Source organism: Callorhinchus milii, unplaced genomic scaffold (assembly GCF_018977255.1).
Source record: "Callorhinchus milii isolate IMCB2004 unplaced genomic scaffold, IMCB_Cmil_1.0 Scaffold3, whole genome shotgun sequence".
In the NCBI taxonomy this organism is placed as follows: Eukaryota; Metazoa; Chordata; class Chondrichthyes; order Chimaeriformes; family Callorhinchidae; genus Callorhinchus; species Callorhinchus milii.
The window spans coordinates 69,775,623-69,793,308 of record NW_024704744.1 but is presented as its reverse complement, the minus strand read 5'-3'; the positions used below and the strand labels follow the sequence as shown (position 1 = coordinate 69,793,308).

General features: G+C 42.8%; 1 protein-coding gene across 1 annotated transcript; it reads left to right on the top strand.

The window, feature by feature from the left end:
* The first annotated feature begins 161 nt into the window (after positions 1–161).
* Positions 162–16,035, top strand: mgme1 (mitochondrial genome maintenance exonuclease 1). The gene is made up of 5 exons (XM_007894430.2): positions 162–238; positions 9,195–9,829; positions 12,000–12,213; positions 13,341–13,473; positions 15,277–16,035. Exons 2-5 carry the CDS (start codon positions 9,277–9,279, stop codon positions 15,421–15,423), a joined length of 1,047 nt encoding a protein of 348 aa, XP_007892621.1. The 5' UTR covers positions 162–238; positions 9,195–9,276; the 3' UTR covers positions 15,424–16,035.
* Positions 16,036–17,686: the final 1,651 nt, after the last annotated feature.

Genomic DNA, 17,686 nt, shown 5'->3' with positions numbered 1-17,686 from the left:
AGGGAGGGAGGGAGGGAGTGGGCGGGGCGTGGGGGAGGGGGGAGAAGGAATGACAGCAATGAGCCCACCCCCCCCCCCGCCCGCCCCACAATCCCTCTCGCTGTGCATTCTGGGAACTGTAGTGCGTCTCCCCCCCCCCCCCCCGGCCCCCGCCCAGTCCCAGAATGCACGGCTCGCTCGCCCCATCCGCGGCCGTTGGGCGCGCTCTTGCGGCCGAGTGACGGCGACCGGCGAGCCGGTAAGTACCTCAGCGCCGGTGCCTTCAGCTGCTCAGGGCGGGCGGGAGGAGGAGGCGGAGGCCCGACTGTGTCGGTCGGCCGGGAGGGAGGGAGGCAGTGTGTAGCTCACCCTCCACATGCTCGGGCCCTGACCCACACCCCCACACCCCCCGCTCCGGGTTGTAGGCCTCTTGCCGGGCGGAGGCGGGTAAGAAGCGGTGGCGCGCGGGGCTCACGTGTGTGCTCGGGGCCGCCGCCGCCGCCGCCGCCTTTTTTTTTAAACCTCCGGTGCTTTCGCCTCGCGCTGAGTGCCGTTCATTTATTTATGCAGTGAATGAAGCTGCTGCCGCCCCCCCCCCCCCCCACAACCGCTGGCGGTTCAGGGGTCAGCGCCGGTGTTGTGACTAACGCGGAGGAGAGAGAGAGAGACAGACAGAGAGAGAGAGAGACACTGGGCCCCGATTCACACGGTCTGTCAACATCGGGGGTGTAGGTGTTAGCAGTGAAGGCTGACAGTAAACTCCAGTGAAACATATAAGCGGTTACTTCTCCCAACCAGAGGTGGAATGGAAGTAACCGCCGCTAACGATCATCCCTCCAAAACAAAACAATAATAAATCGGTCACTTTCAATCCACCGCTGTTTGTGGGGCACTGCTGCGCGCAATTGGCTGCCGCGTTTCGCCCACAAATATACGGTCAGTTCACTTTGCAGCCTATTCTGTGAAGCGCTTTGAGACGTCGAGAAGACGAGAAAAGCTCCATATCAAATGCAAGGGTTGTTGTTGTTGTTGTTGTTATTATTAAAAGAGGTTACGCTTTCACAACGAGCAAAGTTCGCCAATAAATTTGCCAGATTTCTTTCCCCGCAATGTTTGGTAAGCATTTCCACAATGAACCTCGCAATTGTAGTACACTGTGTGTAATCGCCTCGTTGCTATATTCTGTGCGTAATGCTGTACAGTTTGCGAGATAAGCAGTTGTTTTGGTGTTAGCTGTGCTCAGTCTGGTTGGGGGTTCATAATCCAGGCAGACATTTCAACACTGACAACATGCATTTATATAGTGCCCTTCAAATAGGATACTGTCTTGGATCAGTTCACAAAGTTCGGGGTTGCATATCAAGCAAGAGAGACGGTAAAGTAGTGATCTTGGTCAGAGACCGAATATGAGGAAGAAAGGAGAACTGAGGATCAAACCATTGAAATTAAGGAGATCAATGTTGGAAGTAAGGAGACATTGAGAAGATGACGTCTGTCGTGTCCATGGTAAACTGCAAGAAATTGAGGTTCAGGTAAACGGACAGAATATCAGTGGATCTGGAATGAACAGTAAAAGTGGCGAAGTATATTTTGAGTATCATACGCGTACATGTGGAAGTTAACCCTGTGCTGCGGATGATGTCATTAAGGGGAGCATCAAGACGAGGAAAAGGAGGGACAAAGGATAGAGCTGTGAGGTACTTCCCAGATGATAACGTGGGGAAGGAGGAACCGAGGTGGATGTGTTGGGTCAAAGTGGAATTGGAAAAAAGAGAGTGTGGTCTTTTGCTGGTGGCTGAGGCAGGAGAGACAATTTAGGAGGATGGAGACGTTAACACCACTTGTATTAATGCCATACTGGATAAACCTTGCATTGTCAGAGGTATTCTCTTTTGGGTAAGGTATCTCACCAGGATATATTCTGCCTCTCTTCAGGTGGATGTTATGTTACAGTTGCCATGACACTATTCGAAAAGTGAAGGGAATTTCTCCTGGTATCCTGAATAATAATCTTCTGGACAAAATTGGCATTTGTCTCAAGACTATTTATGGGATCTGCTATGTGCAAAATGGTTGCCACTGTTGCCTACAAACACTGTCGCTCTACTTTTCAGAGTAATAATAATAATAATCCTTGCATTTGATATAGCGCTTTTCACGTCGGGAGGACGTCCCAAAGCGCATCACACTGTAAAGTGAATTGACTGTATATTTGTGGGCGAACGCGGCAGCCAATTGCGCACAGCAATGTCCCACAAACAGTCATATGGATTGAAAATGACCAGTTTATTATTGGGTTTTTTTGGAGGGATTATTATTAGGCTCTGAGTGGAGTAAGGAAACTTGCCCAAGGTTTCGCTCTGCCGGGAATTGAACTCCGGTCTCTCGCTTGCAAAGCGAGTGCTCTAACCACTGAGCTACAGGACTTCTTGAAGTGCTTTGAAATGTTTCAACGTAATGATACATTTCCACAAGACATTTGCGATGTTTCAATGCTATAAAAATGCAAGTTCTTTCATATTTTGGATCCTGTTTACATAAATAACACAGTGCCTAAGGCATAACTCTAATTGAATCTATCAGTTTTGGGAGTGCTGACACAAATACTTTATTCTTCTAAATCCTGGCATGTAATTTGATCATTTAGTATGTTTGATATGCAATTATTTAAAAATCTTTTGGATTATTTGACAAAATTAATGCGGTGCTTTCAGCAACTTGTCGTGCCAATTGACTAATCAGCTTGTCAATCATGAATCAAAGGAGTTTAGTATTGCATACTTTCGAGTTGCCTACATTGTTCATTTTTCTTCCTTAATTCTGTACTGCGTGGGGAAAGATACCTTGTATGGTTTTCTATTAAACAAGGGGCTAAGCAAGCCCAAATATTTAACCAATGTGTCTATGTCTTACCTGTATTTGTTACAAATTTTAAAAAGAGCAATTGCTACAATTATCCTCCTAAGTTGCTTCCTTCACTTGGGAACTACAATCAAATCAGAAACCATGTGGACTTCTTCTAGTGTGGATACTGTATCAGGCCAAAATTGTATTTGTAGTAGAATGTTGCAAGCACCTTTGTTATTCTAACATTATGCACTTAGACACATAATAATAACAATAATATTATTAGACACATGCACATTTATTTAAGCGAGAGATCTGGGTTCAATTCCAGGCAAAGTGAAACCTTGGGCAAGTTTCCTTACTCCACACGTCTAATAATAATCCCTCCAAAAAACAAAACAATAATAAATTGGTCATTTTCAATCCACAACTGTTTGTAGGACACTGCTGTGTGCAATTGGCTGCCGTGTTTCGCTCACAAAATATAGTCAATTCACTTTACAGTATATTCTGTGAAGAGCTTTGAGACGTCTAGAAGATGTGAAAAGCGGTATATCATATGCAAGGATTATTATTTTTTTCTAAGCAGGATCTGAATGCCTGGGACATTTTAATGTTTAATGAAGAACCAGCAGACTGTTATCTCTCAGACGACTCAAACGTTTTTTGAAATTTTAATGCCTCCACCGTCTTGCTCCTCCCTACCTCTGGGAACTACTTACCAATCTGCCCGCTCCCTCTGCTCAGCCTCAGCTTCATGTCCCCCCTTAGGTGGCCAAGCCTTTTGCCTTTCTGCCCCCAACCTCAGGAACTCCATCCTGGAGCCCCCGCCTCGTGCACTCCCTTCCTCCTTGATTGTATCTTCGGTAATCCTCCCACTGCCACCCCATTGCCCTCCACCCCTCTTGATTCCAATCCCTAGTTCAGGTGTAAACCCTTAATTTTCCAGCACTTTGGGACGTCCGCAACATGAAAGGCACTATATAAATGCAAGTTGTTGTTGGTGGTTATACACTCGTCACGACAAAGCCAGTGCAACACTACCAGTGGCACAAACCTGGAAAATTTGTATAACAATTTTTGTTAACAAGATTGAGGTCCTCCTGATTGGCTCCCGTTAGCGCGTCCACACCTCAGGTACTGGCAGCATCACCATCCATGGACGTACACTCCACCTCACTGAGCCAATCTGGAACCTTGACGTCTTGTTTGACCCTCAACTGTCCTTTCTACCCCACATCCGTGCCACGACCCGCTCTGACTCCCCCTACCTCTGCAACATCGCCTGGCTCCGCTACTACCTCAGGTTGCCCAAACCCTCATTCACACGTTTATTACATCTAGACTCGACTACTCTTCACTACCTTTTTGTTGGTCTTTCCAATTCTTCCCTCCACAAGCTGCAGATCATTTAGAACTCTGCAGCTCATGCCCTCTCCCAATCACCACCACCCTCGCCCGGCTCCCCTGGCTCCCATCCCACTTCACGGCCTTGCTCCTTCCTACCTCTGTGACCTGCTAACCCTCTGCTATAATATTCCATGATTGACGTATGTATGATGCATTGACTGGGGGGATGAATTGTACAGTAAACTCTGGATAACTCGTCATTCTAAGGGAAAAGAGCTCAGCAATGAGTTATCCGGAGTGGCAAGTTGGGCATCAGTTCTCCCGAGATACAAGGGGGCATTGTGACTGCTGCGGGCACTCTGCAGAGGTTGGACGCAAATGCTCAGATGCACTGCAGAGGCCTCTGGTCCAATGGAGGGCCATGGCCTCCTGCCGTATTCTGTCACAGGATAGGGTGGGAGGCAGGACGAGAAGCCATGACATCCATGAGACCAAAGATCTCTCCAGTGCATCTGAGCATGCAAGACCAACCTCTGTTGAGCACTTGTACCATCACAGGTTAGGGCAAGAATTTCTAGAATGCAACTAGTTATGTATTAAAAGGAGCCACAAGTAAAGCAGAGCCGCTTATTAACATTTTGCATGGGAAGCTGTTGTGATATTGACACTATGACAACTTAAATAGTGGGGGAGGGAACTCCCAGTATCAAATTATCAGGAGTTTACTGTATATGACAATTTATCTTTTGTCACGAGTAGTCTTTGTCATCTTGTAAATGGGGCCAGAGTTTTTTTAGTTTTATTGTCCTGTATTTAATTTTTTTAAAAAAACTGCAGGCATTTAGATTTATTTAACATCCTATTTTTTGTTATCTTTTAAACGCACACTTCTTTCCACACAACTTCTTGTTTTTGTGAGCAGTTCAACCCTTGTCAATATTTTCTTTGGATCATCTGATGGGAGTGTCCTTTTTTGTTTTATTCCCCTGCCTCTTTTTCCCATGGTGAAAGGCTCACTTGTACCACGTGAGCCCAGCTGAGCACAGCAGAAACTCCCAACTATTTTAGATGAATGGATTTATATAACCAACACCACACAGATAACCTGTTGTGAAGCCACTGTAAACAACACATCCATTTAATGCTGACAATTTTTTTAAGTGAACAACTGTTTAATCATGCAGTTGTTTATTTAGTTTTATTATTGAATCATGGAAAAATCACGGATTTGTAGTGAAATCTTACATTTGCTTCCATTGTACAGTTTTTCCATATTTTTAAATAGAGATTTCCAAAATGTTAAGTGTTTGCTATTTTATTTGGTAGATTATTGAAAAAACTGCAATCCTGTGCAAAAGATAACTTAAATGTCAATATTTATTCAGTTTTATAGTGAATGAATACAGTGAATTTTGGTAATTCGTTTAGGATTCTTAATGGCTATTCATTTGACAGGAATACTGTATTCACTTACCAGCAGGACAGTGATGGTGTGGAATATTTTGGTGAAGCTGCAAAATGCCATGGGAATTTTTATTGAAATCTACAGACCATTTTCCCTGAACTTCTGTAAATGTCTTCTTTCCCAATAATATACAGTAAAACTCGCATAAGTCTTATCTTTATAAATCAGATAATCACCTATGTCATACATTCACCCAAATCCCATTCAATTTCCTATCAAAATCACTTAGATTTTGCACTATTCTTAATAATCGCCTCCTAACTCGTAACATCGCTCCTTTCTCTCGCGCCACTCCCTTTATGAACCCCTCCAATCGGGTTTCCGTGCCGCCCACAGCACAGAAACAGCTCTGGTCAAAGTGACAAATGAAAGTCTATCCATCTGCGACCAGGGCTCCCTCTGCCTCCTCGTCCTCCTTGACCTCTCTGCTGCATTCGACACTGTCGACCACTCTATCCTCATCCACTGCCTCCCTCACCTCAACTTTCATGGCTGTATCCTTGACTGGGTCAGATCACGCTTCTCACATCGCCTCCACTTCATCTCCACAAACGGTTTCTTCTCCAGCCCCCGCACTGTCTCGTGCAGCGTTCCTCAGGGCTCTGTTCTTGGTCCCTTCCTCTTCAATATCTATATGCTCCCTCTTAGTGACATCATCCGCAGATGTGGGGTCAACATCCACATGTATGCGGATGACACCCAACTCTACCTTTACGTCTCCCCCTTGACTCCAGGACCACTGCTGCCCTGACAGAATGTCTGTCCCACATCAAGTCCTGGATGAGAACTAATTTTCTTCAGTTGAACATCAGCAAGACCGAGGCTCTCCTGATTGGCTTCTATCAGAGCCTTCTCACCTCAGGCGCTGACAGCATCACCATCCATGGTTGCACTCTCCACCTTGTTCAGCCAGTCTGGAATTTCAACTATCCTTTCTGCCCCACATCTGTGCCATGATCCGCTTTGCCTTCCCCCATCTCCGCAACATCACCTGGTTCCACCACTGTCTCACACCGCAGGCCGCCAAAACCCTCATACATTCTTTTATTACATCGAGGCTTGACTATGCAAACGCTTTGCTTGTTGGCCTCCCCAACTCCTTCCTCCATAGGCTGCAGATCATCTAGAACTCTGTAGCCCATATCCTCTCCCGCACCAGGCTCTGTAATCCTATCACCCCAATCCTCACCCGACTCCACTGGTTTCCCATCAAACAGAGGATCCAGTTCAAGATCCTGGTCCTCACCTTCAAAGCCCTCTATGGTCTTGCTCCCCCCTATGTCTGCGACCTCCTAATCCCCGACTATCCCACTCGCTCCCTCCGCTCAGTGGACCCCGGCCTGCTTCACGTCCCCCACCTCATTCGCCCCACTATTGGCGAGTGGCCCTTCTGCCACTCTGCCCCCACCCTCTGGAACACCTTCCTGCAGTCCCTCCGCCTCGCCCCCTCCCTTAACTCCTTCAAGACAGATCTCAAGATGCTCCTCTTCGACCGTGCTTTTGATCTCCCTGCTTCCCCACACTGCCATCCACCCTCCCGATCCCCAGCTTGGGTCCGAAACACTGACTGTCCAGCGCCTTGGGACGTCCTCCCGACATGAAAGGCGCTATACAAATATTATTTTGTTGTTATACAGTTTGCCTGCAACTCGGACTTCATGTCAGTCATATTAAATGTTACGGTTCTGACTGATATGACGACCTATGTGAACTTTACTGTAATGCACAAAATACCTAAAAAAAACTCTGTTTCTAGTTGCTCAATATCTATGGATGTATTTTATTCTCAAATATTTTGCCTTCCTCTTTGAAATTTTTTACTCGCAACCCCAGTTGTCACATGTCATTGCAAATAAAAAGTTTGGGATTATATGAAAACTATTCAAGCTTTTCAACATTTTTGTTTATCGCATAAGTCAAGAGTCAAAGTTTCCACCTTGTGATTGTAGAGAAAAAAAAGGTGAAGCCTGTTTCTGTGATAAAATGTATTCATAATAAGACTGTACATCTGAAGAGCAAATTGGGATTAGTCATCTACCTACCAAGTGATCCCATTTATTGTGTCATTCGGTTTTCACCCTGGATGCATAAATCTTGCAATTTCTTCAGAAGTTTTCAACAAATGCATGGTATTTTATGGAGTACAAGGAACGGGTGGGAGTGTAACACAACCACCACACTCACAAGTATTATTTTGCATCCAAGAGTCCGGTTCAAAAGCAAATGATTCACTGTCCTATTTTCTATGGCACACATAACACATAGATCGTATTCATGTAAGATTACTGTAACCCTGAGAGATAAAAATGTGGTAAACAAACTGTTAATAATTACCATCAATAGTTTTACCACTGTTGGAGAAAAGGGTAGTGCAGTTATACCTTACTGATAACTCGTCACTCCAAAAGAAAAGGGGCAGTGACGAGTTATCACAAGTGTCAGTTAGGCATTTGTATAATAATAAACCTTGCATTTGATATAGCGCTTTTCACGTCTTGCAGACGTCTCAAAGCGCTTCACAGAATATACTGTAAAGTTAATTGACTGTATATTTGTGTATAAATACATCAATAAATGGGGTCAGGATATTTTCAGCATGATGACTTAAGTGGTAGTGACGAGTTAAGCCAGGATCGAGTTATTAGGAGTTTACTGTACTAATATGCAGTATATATGTCGAAAGTAAAGAGTTCTGCAAACTTGTGGTCTTGGCAAAGAATAAGTCGAAAGTAGAAAATAGTCCAATGAGTAGTGCACTTTCAACACTGTGAACAGGCAAAGATGACAAAGTAAGCATAGGGCAATGTATTTGAAGAACTACATTGAAAGTTTGGAGAAGCATTAATAATATGGGAGAAACAAGTTTGGGTTTGATATGGCAATAGCTACCTTGGAGTTCTTTCCTGCAGGGGTCACTGAACAGCAATCAGGAGAAGAAACTTATCCATTATTTTCTTCGCTAACTCACAAGTTGTACTTCTCGGCAAACAAAGACTAATGGGTGTCTCACTTTCTCAGCCAAGCAATGATAACAGCCTCCGCTTGGCCATCCTGAACACAAACCAAGATAATCTTTATTGTTTCACTGTAGCCAACCATTGAATTTTGTGTTCTCAGCTGCTTGGTTGGAGGAATCCTGATTTTGGGTGAGATGTTAAACTGTGGTCCAAGTCTGTCTGTTGAGGTCAGCATTAAGGAACTCATAACACTATTCAAAAAGGAAGGGATAATTTCTTCCTGTTTCCCCTCAGCCCCCAATTGTTCTTAATTTTACAAGAAGACTGATATAAAATTTTGCAAGATTTACAATAACAACAACTTTGATTTATATAGCGCTCTCCACGCTGGACGGCGTCTCAGAGCACTTCACAGTAACGGATCCTGGGGCTGAGCCAGGGGGAGGGGAGGAAGGTGACCAAAGGCGCGGTAGAAAAGAAAGGTCTTCAGCAGAGACCTGAAAGTAGGAAGAGAGGGGGTGAGGCGAAGGGAGTGAGGAAGGCAGTTCCAGAAACATTAGAAACAAAATTATGTGTATAATATGCTTTCATTTCAGATGACCAGGACCATTATAAATCAGGCATACTGTAGTGGAGTGAAAAAGGATTGACCTGTATTCTTAAGCATCACCCCAGGGAATGCATTACTTTGGTTTCTTAAACACTGCAATCTGCAGAGGACTGAGAAAACCCTTCAAGCAGCACTGGAGACTGCTACCGGAAAACCTGATCTACTGTAGTCATTACTTTTCTACCTCCTGTTCCTTTAATAATCGGAAAAGGAACCTGAGTCAATATGAGCAGGTTGATCAACAGAAATATGCCTCTTTAGTTCGCTCTGTTGTTTCAGCGAAGACCAGCCCTCAGACCCCTGAAACGCTGTTTGGTGAGGATGATCTGTTATACGGCCCAGTCATTAAATCAAAGCCAACCACAGATGACTCAAAAGCTGAAATCCCAAAGATGTCAGCTCCCTTGAACACTGGTCACAGTGCTGGCTTGACACAGGAGACTGCATTAAAACAACCACTCCAGATTGCTTTGAGGAGGGTCTATTCAAAGGCAAGCCTGCCTAGTGTGACGCGCGTCCTGCAGCTGACGATGTCCTTGGAGCAAGCATTTTACTTGGAGAGGTGGAAACGCAGAATGATAACCGAGCTGGGAGAAGAGGGATTTAAAGAGTACAATAATAGTAAGTGTGTTGTCTGGTACTGAAGTACAGCCTTCTGGGAAAGTGGCCACCTATGGACCTGATCTGGCTGTTTAAAGTAGATATTCTTCAATTCATTTTGAGATATTGAAAAGTCTTTATGTCCTAAATCTAATCGTTATTGTTTCTTATTGATCATCTGGATGTCTTGGTGATGCATGAGGAAACCCATCACCATACTTAAAGAGTATCCAAATCAAAATGAGAGTACCATGTGTCTGGGATTGAATGCACCCTCTTTCCCTGGAGGGATGCATTCTTCTTACTTAATTCCAGAGAGAATTAGACACAGGTTGCCAAGAGCTAAGGTTTGGAGTCCCCAGAGTGTGCATTAGACTGCTGCTGGAGTTTAACCAGCTAAAATCGCAGAGCTTGCCATTGGGAGCACTATATGGCAAGCTTCTGCCACTCCCAGTCACCCTATCCATTAGGGCTCTAGCTTTTAGGTTAATAGAAACTGAATGAGAAGAATCACTGCTCCTAGTGAGTGCACCTACCTCTCCATTTCCAGCATATCAGCCAGGTTGGCTGGTCTGTCAGCAGTAGTGCCCTGATGCTGCTGTGGATCCGCTTGATTTAGGAATTGGATTACCGAGACCATTAAGGAGACTTGATTCAATTCCAGCATTCCATTACCAAACATGTCACCCTGGAGCCTGTTCACCTTAAAGTGGACTTCCCCTCCCTGCTCCCATAGTTATTAATATCTTAAACTATATAATTATGTTTAAAGGGTATTGTCTCCCTATAAAGGTAGAAGTTAAGCTTTTTCCAGCTGTTTTCCAACTGCTTTACAATATATCTCAAGAATCATATTGTATTGCAAAATTATTTGCATAATAAACGTGATTTTCTGGATGTTTTCTCTCCCTAAAATGGTGGATTCCCCCAGTAACATGCTTCATTGTATTTCCAACCAATTTGTTCGACCAATGATCCAATGACTGTTCAAAGAAATGCAGAAAAATATCACTCCTAATTGAACTACATGTGACTGTAATCTTCATCAAACATTTTTTCATAATTTTTTGATAAACTATGAAGCTGAATGTGTGAGAAGAGGATAAGAAAGACTCATTTGATCTAAACCAATCCACATAGCACAGATTTAAAGCAGCGTTATATATTTTCTATTCACATGTGACATAAATAGAATACACAAGGAGTTACTGTCAAACCATGATCTCTCATTCATAATGCTGACCATAAGTCAAGTGACACATTTGTGGGATATAAATAATATTGCATGGGTTCGCCCTATTTGATGTTGTTCTAACCTTTCCTGTACACAGACGTTCCCTGTAAACAATGGCAGATGTCAACATCATTATGAACCTGCAGTAAGGAAACCATTGCTTCTGCTGTGCACTGAATTATCAAGGAAGCAATTGAAGCATTACTATTGCACTCTATATCCTTGGGTTAGGGAGGAGTAAATAGCCAAGGTTCCCACTTGTGATGAATATGAAACTCTGTACTGGGAAGTTCAAATCTGTGGATGTTGAGTGAAGGCATGCTCTATTTCTGCTGTGATGCTGCTTCACAGTCAAATAGTCCAATACTCACTGACCCAGTTCACACATGAGCACTTGGGTGGCCATGGACATGTACCTTCATGAGTCTCAGCCTTCAAGACAAGAGAGTGAAAATTGTCCCCCAAAAATCTTAACGGGTGATTTCAAGATTAGTTACAGGATTGAGGTGAGTCGCAAACAAGTCTGGTTTTGTTCTTTCAGTTTCACAATATCTGACCATCTTGATTAGATAACTTTTTCTCGGTCATGCGAAAACCTATCACCATGCTCAGGAATATCTGAACCAAACTGAAAATTTCATGCATCCCACTTACACATGGAAATTCTAGAGATAGATTGTTTGAATGGAGTTTGCACTATCCCAAGAGGGAAGCATCCTGCTTAATAATTCTGGAAAGCATTAGGTTCCAATATTCCATTGCCAAGCATGTCAACTTGGGAGACAGTTCAGCTCCCAGGAGACCCCGCTTACTTCACTCCCCTAAATGGGCCAAAGCTAAACCAACCAACAAGGTGCTTCCTTCCCTTTGGTAATTGTCTGGGCTTTGCTAACTACCTGCATTAGATGACAGCTTTTGAAATATACGCAGTAAAACATATTTTAACTTTTTTTCCAGATCTTCTGAATCAAGGAAAGCTCTTCCATGCTGCTCTGGAAGTGGCTCTGCAGTCAGCAGAAACTCCAAAATCAGATAGTGAGAAGATTGCTGGTTACTTGCAAAGCGTGGAGCACGTCCTGAAAGATGTCAGACGCGTCCAAGTTTTGGAGAGTGCTGTGCATCACCAGCCATTGCAGTATGTGGGGATGGTGGACTGTGTAGCAGACTTTAGGTAACTGAAGTTACATTGATATGTTTTAACATTGCAGCCTTTTAAAACAAATTCTAAACATCACTGCCTTTTTTTGCTTTCATTTCTAATGAAAAGATGTTGGTAGTAAGTGGGATAGCAACGTAATCTAACTTTTGTTTTTGAATGAATTATTCAGGCACAATGCCGTTAACTGCTCAGATCTTTGTGTAACTGCATTTGTCTACAGTTAAATGCAAACATTTGTTTTCCTTGTTTAGTATTTTTCTGAGGTCAGGATGCAGGGAAAACCTTCCCTCCATCTCTTCATCTCCTAAAGATGTTTGATTCCTTCCAGGTACTGAGGTACCATGTATATCAGTCACCCTGTGGTACCTCGCTCAGATGGCTGTTATAAAACTGTGAACCCCCCACAAGATTTCAGATATTATGTATTTGTCATGGAGTCTTATGATTTTCGGGGTAATGCTTTTCTTAATATGGATATGAAATGGATGGTTGCTAACAGTGCTTCCTGACCATGAAATGATGAATATTTGAGATGAGGCAGCTTTCATCCCCTTTCCATTCTGTGATGTGACAGTCTCCTGATAGCTTGGTGCCCTTATGTGAGATCCTACATATCCTTTTTCTTTCTTATTAATTTTTAAGGGGAAAAGAAGTTTCTCGTTGAACTTGAGGACCTCTGAAAATGGGCACAGTCTCATAAATGCTGCTGGAACCTGCACTGCCATTGCATAGAGAATGAAGCAGGGGCTTGTGACAGCGAGGTTATTCAGTTATTTTGATTTGCAACCAGTGACACCTGTATCCCTCCACCTCCCCTAAAAAAGAACAGAATGGTCTCAAGGTTGCAGTAGGGCAGTTGGGGCAACAATTGGCTTCATCACCCTGGTTCAGGAATGGGAAAATCGCTGGTATTCCTATTCCTGATTTCATTCTTATTGACTCCCCCCACCCCCCACTTGCTGGAAAGAGTATGAGTGACTAATGACAAGAGGATCATGCAATACTCCTGTGGTTGAAGAGCCTATCAACGCTCCCTGTTGTGGCTCACACAACTTGGTCAAGGTGCTGGAGTACAAGGAAAAGGGGAACGGGGGGGAAAGCAGACTTGGACTCAACTCTACTTTTTTTTAAAAATCCAGAGGTAAATTATGTGTAATTGACTGGAAAACATCTGAAAAACCCAAACCATATTTGAGGAACACATTTGACAACCCAATTCAAGTGGCTGCATACACTGGTGCCCTCAACCATGACAACAACTATGACTTTCAGGTACAGTGTGTGTGTCTATATATATATATAATAATCCTTGCATTTGATTTAGCACCTCATCACGTCGTTGAAACGTCTCAAAGCCCATCAAGAATATATTGTAAAATGGATTAACTGTATATTTTGTGGTTGAAATGTGGCAGCCAATTGTGCACAGCAGTGTCCCACAAACAGTTGTACAAAAAAATGCATAAACGAGAAAACTTGTGTCCCCAATATGAGGGGGATTTAGTTGGTTTGAAGGGCAGGAAGGTGCAGCAGTGCAGTCATGTATGGTTTTGAACTTCCAATGCACTGTTTTGTGAAGCAGTAATAATATAGTATAATAATCCCTACATTTGATATAGTGCATTATCACATCTCAAAGAGCTTCACAGAAAATACTGTAAAGTGAATTGACTGCATATTTTCAGGGTGAAAACTGATCCGCCAATCGACTTAACAACTGGGTTCCTACTTATTGGTAGGTAAACAGAGCCGTGTGGAGTAAGGAACATTTCGCCATGCCTGGGAATTGAACCCAGTTCCTCTTGCTTGCGAAGCGAGTGATCTAACCACTACGCTACAGGGCTTCACTGTTTGAAAACATAATTTAATGTTGCCAGTCCCAACCTTGCTACTGAGGGGAAGAGAAATGTGGGTTTCAACTTGGGCCTTCCTCCAGCAAACCTAGTATCTGGCTGCATTACTCTCATCTTGAGGCAGCTTATTTGGTTCTCTTCTTAGCCAGATTTGATGCACAGAAAGAAGTGAAAGAGAGGAAAATAAACTCAAACAGCAGGGTCTGTGCTTGGCTCAGTTTGTAGCTCACTTGCCTCTGGGTCAGAAGTTTGTCAGTTCAAACCCTATACTAAGACTTGAGCTCAAAGTATAGACTGACACTCAGAAATGCCATCCTTCAATGTGTTAAGACAAGGTCCCAACTGCCTATTCAGGTGGACATTATCAATGTCCCATGATACTTTTTGAAGTGAGAAGGGGGTTTCTTTCTGGCTGACAGTGTTTAAGATAAATTGGTCATTCAGTTTATACTGTTTGTAAGATCTATCTACAGACAGCTTCTTCACATACAGGTACCTGCAGGTTACCCTAGCTGGACTGGGCCTGAAACCCAAATTTTTTGATTACCGAGGGCCAAAAATTTTTGCGGGCCTGTGTGTAGATTCCTGCTGGCCCATCTCTCCTCATGCGTGCCAACGATGCGTTGAGCAGCCAACGTGATCCCACAGCTTCCCACCTCACTGCCCTTCCTTTGGCATTCGGTGGCCGTGTGGGTTAGTGACTACTTTTTCTATACATTAGTAGAAATGCGTATGCACTGCCAGAAAATGCCAGTAGATGTATTACAGTCATTTATCGGCCCTGCATATGCATCTTTTTACCAGCATTGTAATTACACTTAGCTGGAAATTCTGGCTCATTGGACCGATTCTAACCCCCCCCTCCATTAGTCCAGCTAGCCAGGGTTCATCTGTTTATGCAATGTGGTTGCTGCATTTGCCTGCAGTGACTACGCTCAAAATCAATTAACTGAAATATTTTGAGACATCGACTTTATAGGAATTTGTTTTTAATTTCAGCATAAGATTATTTTGTGAAGCAACTATTTGTATAAGACATAGCTCTCACTGAATTGAAATGGCTTTGGCAGAGAATAGAGAGGATGCATGGCCCCTGGAGAGCTTAAGAAATAACATTTTAATTTGAGCTAAGTATGTTTTTACTGCTGTGTTTTGCTTTGTTTTGTACCTTTACTCAGAGGTGAATGATTGCTAAGTGACTGGTGTGTTTTTAATCCTTCAGGTTCAGCATGGACTGATTGTAATTGCGTACAAAGATGGTTCCCCAGCGCACCCCCACTTTATGGACTCTGATCTGTGCCTCAAGTACTGGCAGAAGTGGCTGCTTCGGCTGAAAAAATATAAAGAGAAGATCAGCAATACTTTATGATGGGGAGTTTAAGCAAGAAACCAGCATCTGCTGAAAGAGTCTTGTACATGTACATTAGTAATACAGTTGGATCCCAAAAGCATGTTGCTTTATTAAACATCGGTGACTTAAGTGGCGATTTTCATTTGAACAGTCTGGTTAGTACTGTACTTTTTAAATTGCCGGTTTTATATTTCTGTAAGCGAAATATAAAGTATTTGTATAGTAATACTGGCTGCAGTTATCTTTTACTGCATTGCTGATCATGAGGGCTGACCTAATAACCCAATATTATTATTACATGTCTGAATTCAAAAGCAACTGAATGAAGCACATATTTTAGAATCCAGAGTGTGAGTTCCATCTTACCTCAAGGTTATTCGGATGAAAAATACATCTCATAAAAGAAAATCACTGCCTTTCTTACCTTGTGTGGTTGTAGATACATTTCTAAAGTAAAAGTCAGTCTGAGGTATAGTGTTGCAAATTCTGTCTTGGTTTTTAACTGGACAGATCCTTGCATTGTGTTTTTTCCAAGTGCTGAACTGTTCCTATAACTAACTGCTCACCAGAATAGAATTGTTACTGTAAATGGTGGCTTATGCTTACTAAATATACTAAAGATTCAGTTTATCTGCTGTTCGAGTTTTCGTAATGAGAGCAAGCGTTTTCCCAATAGACTGTGTCATAGCTCCTCCTGCTGGACAACCAATTATATTACATATGCTAAAATGGATGATATCGAGTGTCTCTGAAGTGTGAAGTCCGAATTGTGAAGGTGCGTGTACTCAAACACAAGGGACAGTTACCATAGGCAGGGTGGGTTTATTGAGTTTATCTTCTCAACTTAACATAGTAGCTTGCATTTTAAGATAATGACGTGCTCCATAATGTACATGGAGGACATGTTATACCAAACCCATGTCTTGCTGTTCAGATGGATATTAAGGATCCCATGGCACTATTTGAAAAGAGAAGGGAGTTTCTCTTGGTGTCCTGGCCAACAGCCCCCCAAATGAAAATTGGTCATTCACTTCATAGCTGTTTGTGGGACAATGATGTGTGCATATTCGCTACCACGTTCCACTACAAACAGTCACTGCACTTCATAGTAAAATCCTTTGAAGCGCTTTGAGACGATACAACATGATAAGGTGATATACCAAATACAAGGATAGCCTCCCCCTTACAGGCAGAAACTGTTTGCTTTCCATCTGCAGTCTGTTGATTCTATATGTCTATAACATCAGCAAAAGTGAAGTAGGTTTCATGAGAAAAATAGATACTGGCAGAATCAGCATGTTGATCATCCTAAAGATACCAAGGAATAGTCAAAGTGATTCTACAGGTTCAGCACATGACAGGTAGGGTGTGGTCACTGAAAAACATGACATACCCATCAACACCCAAGTGACTCCAAACATTTTGAATGAAAATGTCAACTTGATCATGACTGCAATTCTTTCAATGCCTCCAACAACAATGAATATAATTTAATTGTTTTATTGTTCATGCATTTTGATCAGGTGTAGTGTGTCGAAAGAGTATTCTTGCAAGCGTTTTCTGGAAGAAGTCATCCAGATATGTTCTCAAAGCTCTAACAGATCTTCAAAATGGCTATTTTTACAAGTTAGGAGCTTGAACATAGACTCAGTTGCAGCTCAGGGTTTCTGGACTCTAGGAAAAACAGATTGCTAAAACGTTATTGCTGGAAAATAACTTTCGAGGATGTGATTCAAGTATATAAAGGCTGGGAACATTGCCAGGTGGTGGATGAACCCAGTACTGACATTGTAAATATATCACAACCCAACCCAGTATAATCGTGCCTAGTGCAAAGCTCAAGCAAAAGTTCTGCTATAACAATGGTGCATTTCAAAGGCAAGGATACAGGAAGTACCAGTTAGGCCAGTGGGTCCCGGCTACCTGAAGCAACACAAATCATATGCTCATGGATTTTGGTCTGGATGTAGTAATGTGTAAGCTCTGCCATATGAATTATGTGGTCAGGAAATCTTGTCTGCAGGTAGGTCAGGTTCAATCTGCAAACACGGTAAGACCATATTGTGAGTTCAAAGAATGCTCAATACATCAGATTTACTGGACCATAGGCTTGATTATCTCCTGGAGTAATGAACTGCTCTCAAAAATGTTGCACAGATAGCACCTATGAACCTATCCAGCAGGGGGAAGAAATGGTATAAGACCAAAAGTTAAAATGTTCTTTTACTGCAGATTTCAAGATGCATTGCTATTTTGAAGCCTCTAATTGGCTAGAAATCAC

Bases quoted from the DNA above. Each gene is read 5' to 3' on its own strand.
- mgme1 (XM_007894430.2), top strand. From the start codon at position 9,277: ATGCATTACTTTGGTTTCTTAAACACTGCAATCTGCAGAGGACTGAGA. The intron at 9,830-11,999 runs GTAAGTGTGTTG...CTTTTTTTCCAG, and splicing joins ATTTAAAGAGTACAATAATA to ATCTTCTGAATCAAGGAAAG. The intron at 12,214-13,340 runs GTAACTGAAGTT...TTAAAAATCCAG, and splicing joins GACTGTGTAGCAGACTTTAG to AGGTAAATTATGTGTAATTG.